The 11,162-nt window shown below is 53.9% G+C and overlaps 2 protein-coding genes across 3 annotated transcripts; both read right to left on the bottom strand.

Annotated features, from left to right (window-relative positions):
* Positions 1–71: 71 nt before the first annotated feature.
* LOC121603597 lies at positions 72–8,502 on the bottom strand. Its single transcript, XM_041932571.1, has 8 exons — positions 8,283–8,502; positions 8,057–8,177; positions 7,690–7,985; positions 6,825–7,625; positions 6,218–6,748; positions 3,598–6,136; positions 1,103–3,528; positions 72–1,033 (listed from the first exon to the last, which is right to left on the bottom strand). The coding sequence occupies exons 1-8, from the start codon at positions 8,368–8,370 to the stop codon at positions 969–971; spliced, it is 6,867 nt and encodes a 2,288-aa protein (XP_041788505.1). The 5' UTR covers positions 8,371–8,502; the 3' UTR covers positions 72–968.
* Positions 8,503–9,209: 707 nt separating this feature from the next.
* LOC121589124 lies at positions 9,210–11,129 on the bottom strand. Of its 2 annotated transcripts, none has more exons than XM_041907790.1 (3): positions 10,597–11,129; positions 9,535–10,526; positions 9,210–9,455 (listed from the first exon to the last, which is right to left on the bottom strand). In XM_041907790.1, the coding sequence occupies exons 1-3, from the start codon at positions 10,779–10,781 to the stop codon at positions 9,373–9,375; spliced, it is 1,260 nt and encodes a 419-aa protein (XP_041763724.1). In that variant the 5' UTR covers positions 10,782–11,129; the 3' UTR covers positions 9,210–9,372. The 2 variants fall into 2 exon arrangements, with proteins under 2 accessions (XP_041763724.1, XP_041763723.1); XM_041907789.1 differs by having other exon boundaries at positions 9,535–10,529.
* Positions 11,130–11,162: the final 33 nt, after the last annotated feature.

The following is an 11,162-nucleotide window of genomic DNA, read 5'->3' on the forward strand; positions in this document are numbered from 1 at the left end:
TAAAATGACTCAGCGTTGCGCAGCAAAAACGCCGCTTAACGCCCGCGACAGCATGCGCGATCGCGTATTTGTGTGTGTGTCAGCAAAAAAAAAAAAAAAACGCCACAAGATCAGGACGGAAAGTACGGACTCGTACGTAATTGGTAATTTATTCAACTATGTATTGCTCTACTGTGGTTTATATTTTTTAAACTATCTTATACACACACCAACATTATAAGTATGCATAAAACAAAAGAAAATTCGTATAGAAAGGCAATAAATTGTATCCAAACATGTTTCTCTTTCCTTCTTCACCAGATCAGGGTCTTTCTCTCTTCTCCTCTCTCCTATCGGTGTTCTAGTTACACGCTTACCCCTTTCCCTACTTACACATCCTCTTACGCTCCACGACCTTTGGTGGTCCATTTTTATTTCCATGTACAAGGATACGGAAAAAAGCAAAACAGTGCGTGTTTTATTTTGTTTGTAAAGCCAAGATGAGTTGCTTTAATAATTGAGAAGCAAGAGTGCGGTCTGGTGGCACAGTCGTCAACTCGTCAACACGACTCAACAGCATGCCCGTCGTGGGGGGCTGACTATCCTGCTATGTGTCATCAATAAGTCAAAGCCCAGTAGTAGTGGTACATCATCAGCAGGCCTTGGCCCCGACAACAGTTGTTCAGCCTAATAAGAAAAGAAGCAACCATTGACCGACCGACCAATTCGTCGTAGGCGGACAACAACCAGATTAAAAAAAAAAACAAAAAAGATTGCCAAAGACGTAAAAAAGTACGAGTATGAAAATGAAACACATTTATTCTAATTGCAACAAAAGATGAAGTCCGCCCTACAGTGATGTGGACACTCAACAATTTTATACATAAATCCTATACACCGACAAACGGACCTCCGCAGCTACTCCGCTATATCTCCTGCCCAAACGGCATTGCTAGCGGTTGCTTCCTTGCAAGCAAACCGGGGAGCAACTACTTCGCGCTCTTCGGTGGCCGTCCGCGACGCTTGCGTGCGGTGAGCGTAGTATTCGATTCACCTGGAACGATGATTGCAATCAAAGAAAGTTTAAAAAATAATCCTTTCACCGTTGCACCACCAAACTCACCTTCCTCGGATATCGGTTCCAACCCCATGGCGGAACGTTGACTGCTCGCGTACACCAACGACTGATCGGAGTCGGAATCGGCGTGCCGCTCCTCATCCGCATCGTTCCGTTTGGAGCTGCTGCCCCGCTTGGAGCGTGTCGTCGTGGCACGGCTTGCCCGCGAACGGGTCGACCGCAGCGACGACTGATTGCTCACGTTCGAGACGATCGATTCGGGCTCACTGTCCCCGGCATCGGTTGCCGCTTCCCGGGCCGTATCCTTCGAACCAGCCCGGCTACTTCTACGATCCACCGACACGCGGCGCGAAGTGCCCGCCCCACTGGCGATCGTTTCCATGGACTTTTCCATCACTGCCAGCTGGTGGCGCGTTAGCCGACGGTTCGAGGAGTAATCGGCAAGCAGTGGAACATCGGCCGGCTGTGTGTCGGACGACCCCGCTGCGCCCGAATCTGTTGTCGGCGGTGGAAGGGTCGATTTTCGGGCGCGCAGTGCGCGCCGCGTGCTGCTAGCCGTGGAGCTGGCAAACGATCGTTCCGACGGTTCCGGTGGTTCTACCACCGAATCGGTCGGACTGTTCGCAAGCGAATCGGGATGCTCGCCGGTGTCGTTGGAGGCATGCGATGCACGGCGTGCTCGTTTTTGGGGCGTAAGCCCGGCGGCAAACAGCTCCTTTACCATGGACGAACCGCGCGTCGACCGGCGCGGTGTGAGCGGTAGCGTCGGTTCCGGCGTACCGGACAGATTGTCCACGGAGGTGAACCGGCGGCTGCGCGAAAGTAGTGGAGAAATGGGAGTGTTCGTTGATTCCGGCGCGACGGACGTGGCACGAACGCTACGGCGACGCGTCGGCGTGTTGGACTGTTCGACGAGTGTGGTCGATTTTTCCATCGCGGCCATTAGCCGGGTCTTGACGTTCGTGCGAGGCGTCGAGGTGGATGCTTCCTGATCGTCCTGATGGACGGTTTTATGTGCCACCGGTTTGGAAGCTTCAACTACGCCAGCGGACTGACCATTGTCTTGCTTTTCTGATTTAGTTTCGTCAACGGTTTCCCCTTCATCAGTGGGCGCTTGCTTCGGCGCCGCTTCATCATCCGATACACGCAGATCTACCTCCATCTCGTCGCTTTCCATTGGCTCCGGCTTCGTTTCATCGGAAGAGTGTGCTTCCTGCACCGCACTGGAAGCTGCACCGTCCTCTCCCTCGCCAGCAGCGCTCTGTTGCCCGTCCTGTTGCTCTTCCTCCTGGTTGCTGCTCACATTCCCATCGTCCGCATCGAACGCTCCCTGTGCGGCCAGTTCCTGCTGCCCAGCGGACAGATTCAACGCCCGAGCATCCTCCGTCAGTCCGTTCTCCTCTCCTTTGCTGTTTTTGCGACTGGAACCGTGCGCTTCGTCCGGTTTGACGGACAGATTCATCGCCGGCACCTCCAGCTCGTGTGCGTTCTTCGGCTGCCCGAACACTTTCTCCGGCGTTGTGGCAGTTTGGGTTTGCGCTGCAGGGGATGATGCGGTCGGCGTTGCGCTCGGTGCGGCAGCACTGGCCGCCGGTGCCGGCTGGGCTGGTGCAGCAGCTGCAGCAGCAGCAGCAACAGCCGCTGCACGTTCGCCCGAGCTCGAACTGGCCACACTGTCCGGCCACTGCTCGCCTCCGGCAACGGAAAGATCGCGTGCGGCCACCACATCTCCAGCTTCCTCGGCCTGCTGGACCGACAAGTCTTCCACCTCGGACGATTCTGCCTCACCGTCGCCATGCGCTTCCGATGCGGCTAAACCTTCCCCGCCTTCGGTGCGATGGGTGGAGGACGATGTCGTCGGTACCTGTATATCGTCCGGGCTGGTACTCGCGACCGCCAGTTCCTCCTGCTCGTGCTCCTGACCGGTCGCCACTTGTTCGATGTCCACGATGTCGGCGTACAGATGTGCTACGTTCGAGTCGGCATGCAGCTCCCCGTAATGCCACCGTCCGGGACTATCGCCTGCATTGCCGACGTCACCACCTTCGTTCTCGTTGCGCTCGGCCGCCACATTACCCGACACAACCGCGCCCGGTGGAGGCATACCGCCATCTCCATCCTGCGAAGAGGACGACGAGGACGAGGATGGTGAAGAGCTAAAGACAAACTCATCTGGATTCGCTTCGGCTGGCTCTTCCTCGTCGCTAAGATCGATCACCTCCAGCACACTGTCCTCATCCTCCTGCCCGCCAACATCCTTGTCATCGCTAACTTCTTCGTCGTCGAGGTCGTCTTCCTCCTCGTAGGACGACTCCTCAGACACCTCCTCATCGTCCGCTTCGTCGTACGCATCTTCCTGCAGGTCGTTCCGGTCCGCCATCTGTTCCAAATGCTCCTCGTCAGCCACCGATTCTACGTCTTCGGCGACGACTTGCAGCTGCTGCTGAGGGAATGTGTCGATGCATTGACTCCTGTAGAAAGATAGTGGTCATGTATTGATCACCTAGAAAACCCCTTCTCCCCACCCCGTCAGTACTCACTCATAGCCGGTTTGCAGCTCCCGGTGATTGGATTCTTCGTCGAGGATCACGATTTCATCATCCTTCTGCTCTTGCTGTTCCTCCTCCTCCTCCTCCTCCTCCTCCTGAGCATTCCCTTGCTCTGCATCACTGTCATCGATCACGAACACACTCTCCTTCGACGGACTGTTTTCCTCGTCCACTTCCATCGCTACGTCCGGCTGCTCCTGTTGCTCGTCGCCGTCCACCTTGCTCGAACCACCACACTCATCTTCCATGTGATCTTCAATGATGATGGCTATGTTACTTTCGCCCTCTACCACCGGCAGACCCGCACCCGGTGTGCCCGAACGCGACCTATGTATGGACCGACGTCCAGCGGGTCCGCCCGCCGCCAGCACCTGCTGCAGACAGTGCTGCTCCATTGTAACTTCCGGCGAGTAAAAGTCATCGTTCGAAATGCCCGACAAATCAAGATCACGGCGTACGACGGGAGTGGTGGTAGCAGTATCGCTAGTGGCCACCTCCATCACCCCATCATTGGAGTGCTGTGCGTCGTCCACCACGCACGAATCCTCGAACGTGGTCGAACCGGCGGGCAAATCAAAGCGCAGTACTTTCTCTTCCGCTTCCGCAACCGTGCCGTGGTGATCGTGCGACAGGGGCGAGCTGTCCCGACCCTGTACCGAATGGGTCGACTTCAGGATACCGGGCGGTGTGTACGAATCGTCGTTTCCTTCCTCGGGATCGCCCATCTCGGAACCGTTCTGTTGCTGCTGCTGCTTCGATTCCTGCTTCCTGGCAAATGGTGGCGTGGTGAGGAAAATGCTCGGCGAATGGCTGGTCGATTTGTCCGACCGAGTTGCCCGCTCCATACCCGCCGCCAGTGCCGCACTACTGGCGGCGGTAAAGTTGAACTTCGGCTTCATGGGCCGGAACTCGGGAATAACCGGCACGGGAACGTCAAAGTTCGTTATCTTCCTGCGCCCGACACCTTCGGCGATCGTGTCCATACGATCCGGGCCAAGGTAACGCCGCTTCCTGGCATTTCCAAAGCCATCCTCCTCATTCAGCAGCGGTTGCGGTTGGTTCCGGCCCTTAGCAAGATCCTCTTCCGATGCGTCCCAGTCACGCTGCCGGCGCTTGTTCATGGACGGGTCCAACCGTACCGGGTAGCACACGTTCAGGCTGCGCACCGTTGGACGGCACTGGAACACGCCCAGGCTTGGTTTCTCCAGAAACGGACGCTCATGCCGCAGGCCCGTCCGGATGGCCGCATCCTTAATAGCCGTTATCGAATGATGCAGTACGCGCACCCGGAAATCGGCCCTGTTGCGTATAAGGCTCGAGCTTAACGTTTCCAGCGCGCTCGCCGGGGACGGATTGTCCGGATCGCTTCCCACTGCCAGCTTCGGTTCCAGCTCGCTGCCGTGCTGGTAGGTTAGGTACGCCAGCTGCTGGCTCATCGGATCGAGCGCATTATGGTACAGGCCCAGTATTTCCTTCTGCACCTCCACGTTGCGCTTGCGGCCCAACCGATCGACCAGCTGGACCGCCTCCACGAACTCAAAGTTTTGCAGCAGATGGCCCAGCATTAGACTGTCGCTCGCATCCACCGGACAGTCGCGCAGATAGCTCCGCAGCACATACTTCTCCTCGTCGTTCAGCGCGAACTCGAGCAGGGTGGCCGGCTTGCCCGCCATCATAATCGCCTCCACGAACCACACAAACTGCCGGCCGTCCGGTTGCGGTGTGCGGCGCTGCAGGCTGAACGCTTCCGGGATCAGATTGTTCTGCACCAGCGTGGTCAGCTCGAGCTGTGGTGCAACGGGCGCCCCGGGCGCACGGAGCACCTTCAGCGCCAGGTGGGGAGCGTCCAGGCGCAGCAGAACCGACACCGCCAGCTCCCGATGCCACTGCGGGAATTCGATCGCATTCGACAGGGGCGACAGGAATTCGCTGACCGTTTCCGACACATTGCCGTGGTCGAGGTGCCAGAAGGCACGCACCCGCTCGATCTGCCCGATCGGCACGTTGAACGCGCGAGGGAATTTTTCCAGCTGACGGGCGACGATGCAAAACCGTTCATCATCATCATCGATCGCTGCTATCACATCCATGAACAGGTACAGCAGCAGCACAAGCTTCCGCTCGAGTGGTGCTTCGGGAATGAGCAGTATGCGTAACGCTTTTTGCAGCGAGCTCGGCGGATAGAGCGAGCGGCTGTTGGCGGGACTATCCTCGTGCCACGCTTTCCAAACCGTCTCGAGATCAAACTCACGCTCAAGGTAGTTGTCGATGAACAGCAGCTTGCCGGAAGTGGACAAATCCGGGATGGCTTTACTCTTCTCGTCGTCCAGCATGCGCCGCCGCTGACGATAGAATTCGGTGAGCCGTGTGTACGGGTAGGGAACTAGCTGCGACCCATCGTTACCACGCTCCTCCTCGTCCAACTCGTTCGCTTCCGGCAAAATGCCAACGTACAGTAGCCACTGCAGAATGTTCTGATATTGCGCGGCTGCCGATATTGTGGCCGATTCCTTCGTGAGACGTTCCAGAACTGTTGTGGGAGGACGAGAAAACGGGGTCAAATTTGCTGCAATTGTCAACAAACTGTCGCCCAACCACTCCAAAAGCTTACCATTTTCCGGTATAAACTCCAAACACTCCTTCATGATCGTTTGGTACAGCTCCGCCAGCTGTTTCATCTGCCGGGTGCATTGCGACAGGGCGTCCTGCGTGCGGCAGTCCTGCTTGCGCCCGGTTTGCTCCGTCATAAGCAGGGCGAGCATTCGATTGCCCACCGACTTGAGCGCTTTCGACCGGTTCCAAATCCAGTCCGTCACCGTCGACAGCGACACGCCCTGGTCGGGTTCCGCGCCCAGGTGACTGCCGTCGGCCCACAGATCAATGCAGCTCTGCAGAAACGTGTGGCAGTTGTATTCGAGCGCTAGCGAGAGCACAAACTCGCGCTGCTCGCGCACAATCCCATCCGAGGGTGAGATCGGTTCGTGGAACTGCGGTAGCAGGGCGGCCCGGCAAAGCATCCCGTACAGGGCGGCCGGCTGTATGACGGCATTGGCACCGTCCTGCTCGAGATACTGCAGCAGCTTGTTCTGCAGCCCGATCCAGCGGTACGTGCTGCAATTGATTCCATTAAAGTTTTTAATATCTATCGGGGAGAAAGGAGATGCAATAACACGATGGTTAATGGACGTCTCTTCACGTAAATACCCAACCAAGCTTACCGAATCCCAACGAGCTGGGATAGAAATGTTCTTCCGGTCGCTGTATCGAGCGGAACAGCATCAACGACCGCTCGTTCAGCCGGGCGTGAAAGCTGCCCTCCTTCAGCTGAAACACAACCGTGTGCGTTAACTCCTGCTGCCAGTCGCACTCGTACGGCATCTCCGCCTTGTACCACTGGTTGAGATCGAACACCAGCACCGTCGTCGTGCCGTTCGAGCCCAACCAGCTCAGCACGCTCAGCGTGATCGGTTCGTCCTCCTGGGACACCTTCTTCGTGACGGTTTGCACGTTCAGCGGCACGCTGCCCGGATCGTAGCTGGTGAGGTTGAGCCGCGCCGAGCAGGACAGAAACTGGTCGTACACGAACGTGCCCTGCTGGCTGTACTTTTCCTCGCACATGATCATGTGCAGAAAGGCAAACGCACCCTCCTCCGCGTGTTCGTAAAAGATCCACAGGTACAGGCACGCCTTCGGGTCGTCGCTCGGCTCCACGTAGTTCAGTGCCGCCACGGAACAGTCGCCGGTCGGTGGGGCGATGCGATGCATGATGGAGTGATCGACCAGATCCCACAGCAGCACGGTACCGTCGGCGAACCCGATACAGGCCACCTTCAGCGGTACAATGTCCAGAATGCACTCAACCGAAGCTTCCTCCGGGTGGCTCAGCTGCAGGCCAAAGTACAGCCCGCGCTCCTGGATCTTTTCCTGGTTCTGCATCAGCTGCTTAAGGTCCGCGCGCGAAAACTCAACGTGGCACTGGCGCTTGCCGGGTTCGTTCATTGCTATTTCCACCCCGAAAGCTACGAAGAAAGATGCTCGATAAACACACAGCTCAAGAGAGGAGCTTGAGAGCGCCTGGCTTACCGGTTTTTACTCGCTTGAAGCACGTGTCCACCAGGATGACTTTCCCATCCTCCGTTCCGACGGCTATGCAACCCTGATACTTGCTCAGCAGCCCGTTGGAGCACGAGTTGGGATCGAGGTAGCGCAGCAGCTTCACATCCTCCTGCACATCGATCCGTCCAACCTCGCGTCCGCCTCGCACGGTCAGAAACACTATCTGTGATTGTTCGATGCCGAGGCGCAGTCCGACCGCCAGTAGCTTGCCTCCGAAAGCGTCCACTTCCTCCACACATTGCACTGTGCATGGTTTGGATTTGCTAGAAAGGACAACGGTAACCACCGTTCATGAAATTCCATCCTACTGCTGTAGAGGATGCGTTCCGCTTACCTTGTGAATGGATGGAAATTGTGTGAAATAACCTTATAGGTGGAGTTGATGTTAAACACTTCCAGGACGGATCCGCGCGCATACCAAGCGATTGCACTCCTCTCCAGTATGCCACATTTTTCTACAACACAGCAAAAGGATGTAAAAATTTAGGAATCAATTGAGCAATGTTTGCGTACGGGAATGCCGCCGCACCACCCCAACAAACACACACACACACACAAACCTTGCGTGTCCGAGCCATCGGCGGCGGTGCACTGTTCGCGCGTGTACGGCAACACATCCACCAGCTCTAGACTGATGTCGGACGACATGCTGTTCACTCGGTGGTGCGTTTCGTGCTAGTGTAGCAATTTTATCGATAAACTAAAGAATTTACACCCAAAATCTGCCGACGCTGTTCACGTTATTTTCACGCTCCTCAACGCGCCGGTTTTTTGCACTGACCGCTTTTTGACAGCGCTGTAGCAGCTGCTACACGAACGTCAATATTGAACGGCGATGAAATGCTGACAAAATGAAATGTAATGATCTGACAAAAGGGCAGCTAAAATTTAGGTAAATTAACCATTATTCGCACAGATTTCAGCTAATGGGTTTTATTGTGGATGAAAATAGAGTAATTTAAGCGTGAACATATATTAAAATGTGAACGATTTGAACATCGCACGAGGACGAACGTGTACACTTAAGTGCCGTTTACACTGGCGATGCATTTCATCGCAATTAGTCTACAGCAAGGTTTGTGACTTGGATATCGATGGACGGGGTAATTCGTTTACGACCAAGAATTTTGCGACCAAGAACTTTGCGACCAAGAATTTTGCGACCAAGAACTTTGCGACCAAGAATTTTGCGACCAAGAATTTTGCGACCAAGAATTTTGCGACCAAGAATTTTGCGACCAAGCATTTTGCGAGCAAGAATTTTGCGATCTAGATTTTGGTCGCATAATTCTTGGTCGCAAAATTCTTGGTCGCAAAATGATACTGCTCCAGTGCTCTCTATATCATATATATCATATATCCAGTGCTCTCGATACCATATAGTCCGTGGTATTTTCTTTCGCTTAATAACCACACTAGCGGCTGGTTTTTATTTTCCTTATACACGTGCACCAATCGATCTGTCACTGAAGCTAATTCTTTATTTCAATCCTTAATCTCTGCAAGAATAATGTAATTAATCAGTGTCCATTATACCAGCACATCCTACAATGGGACGAATTAGTAATGCTTGCATATACGAATGGCTATCCACCATTGGTTTAAAAAAAAACTGTGTTGTTCCGTTGAATACGGAACGGTATGGTCAGCCTATACTAGCGTCCCTCCCATTCGGGCCTGTTTTCTACCAAGCGTCCAGCACGACTGGCATCCCATGACTTTGGGCTTAAGCACTGAAAGCACACAAGACATTTTGTAACGTTAGCAATAGCCAATCCCCCAACCAAAACGTCGTTTAAAACGCAAAATTACCATTCAACGAGGGGGTAGTAAAAAGTAGCGATTTTTGTACGTTACTTGCGGCGTCGGAATCTTCACCAACATGCCAAGCTGATACTTTTTCGGCCGCTTGAGCACTGGACTCGGAGGTGAAACGCGTTTTCCGCTGCCCGGCGCCGCCATCGTGGCACTGCAGCACGATCCTGCCGTTGGTTGCGTTTCGGCACAGCTGGTCAAGAAAAAACTGCTTCCGCTGCTCATTGCCCGGTAGCCCCCCGTACACGAGGTCCATGTATTGCTGCAGAAAATCGTGCACATTATCGACCGGCTGTCCATTGATCACGTGCACGGCTTGCGGTTCGTGTCTTCCATCATACTCCGAGCCGTCCGTTTCATTTGCGCTTGATGTCGTTTCCGCCGTGTAAAGTGATCCTTGCGATTGTATCGTAGGATGGTGGGACCACCAGGATGTCTTTAGCTTACGGTTCTGTTCGGCAGTATGTAAATCCCGAACCCCCTCACGATCACTCACGATCGATTGGGTCGTTGGGAGTGGTGGCATAGGTGTTTCGGTGGTACTCCGCGTCTTCCTACTCTTCGGTATCTCCGTAATGGGCCAAATGTGTGAATCGTGACCTTCCTTTTCCTCTTCCGCTCCGGCACTGCTTTCACTCGGCCCCGGTTCACTGTCGAGCGATTTTTCCAACACTTTTTGAAGTGTGAGCAGAAGCTGCTTTTTGTTGTTTTTCCGCCGACAGCAGGCTGGACACGGATCGATCAAGCTTCTCAGCACATCGTACCGGGACGGCTCATCGTACAGCGTTTTGCAAAGCGCACACCGATGCTCTATCTCGGTTACTATTTCGTCCAGCTCGGCAATCAAACGATCGCGCCAGCGCTCGGGAGATTTGGTCGTTATTAAGCCGCATGCCATCAGCCGGTGCCGGAAAATTTCTGCTATGGATGCTTTTTTCTGCAACTGTAGCATCGACTCGTCACTGTGCCGTTCGGCAGAGAACTGTTCGCTGCTAGAAGAGGCGCAACGGTGTAGATCAATAATTAAATGGTATTCCATACGATCTATATCATGCATACCCGTAATGAGGTGGATCGATTCCTATCAATCTCCGATGCAGATCGTCTGTTTGGCGTTTAATTTTAATCGGTACAGCTCTTAGCGATCCTTTACGTCTGCCAATGGTTCTGAGCACGGAAGCGGGACGAGCACGAGCAATAGAAAGTAGACAGCACCAAATGATAACAGCGCGCACGACGATCATTTTGCTACTGGTCCATACAACACTCAACAGAATGCATCTCAACAGAATTAACTCTTACTTATTACCTTTCTCATTGCAGTTCAAACAAGCAGCATTGTAAAACAAAACTGATGAACGTGACATTTGCAATCATGTTTTGCCCATCGCAGCATGTACGATAATAAAATAGCTTTTACTTTTACCATTTTTTTTATTTCGATAAACGAGTGAATGGTAAACTTGTTTTTATTGTTATTTAAATCATACTCCATCTGCGGAGTAAAGCTCTGACCCAGCGGCCTCGGGCCAATTCCGTGAACACAAAAGACTTCAACTCGTCGGCAAGGCACGAACCTTTTTCAATACACTTCTTTCTATCCGTGCTTATACTTAAACGTTGTA

The sequence above is a fragment of the Anopheles merus genome, chromosome 2R (genome assembly GCF_017562075.2).
Source record: "Anopheles merus strain MAF chromosome 2R, AmerM5.1, whole genome shotgun sequence".
NCBI lineage: Eukaryota > Metazoa > Arthropoda > Insecta > Diptera > Culicidae > Anopheles > Anopheles merus.

Bases quoted from the DNA above. Each gene is read 5' to 3' on its own strand.
- LOC121589124 (XM_041907789.1), bottom strand. From the start codon at position 10,781: ATGATCGTCGTGCGCGCTGTTATCATTTGGTGCTGTCTACTTTCTATT. The intron at 10,530-10,596 runs GTATGCATGATA...CGCCTCTTCTAG, and splicing joins ATCGATCCACCTCATTACGG to CAGCGAACAGTTCTCTGCCG. The intron at 9,456-9,534 runs GTAATTTTGCGT...GTGTGCTTTCAG, and splicing joins TACTACCCCCTCGTTGAATG to TGCTTAAGCCCAAAGTCATG.
- LOC121603597 (XM_041932571.1), bottom strand. From the start codon at position 8,370: ATGTCGTCCGACATCAGTCTAGAGCTGGTGGATGTGTTGCCGTACACG. The intron at 8,178-8,282 runs GTTTGTGTGTGT...GCTGTGTTGTAG, and splicing joins CGATGGCTCGGACACGCAAG to AAAAATGTGGCATACTGGAG. The intron at 7,626-7,689 runs GTAAGCCAGGCG...CTTTCTTCGTAG, and splicing joins CTTCAAGCGAGTAAAAACCG to CTTTCGGGGTGGAAATAGCA.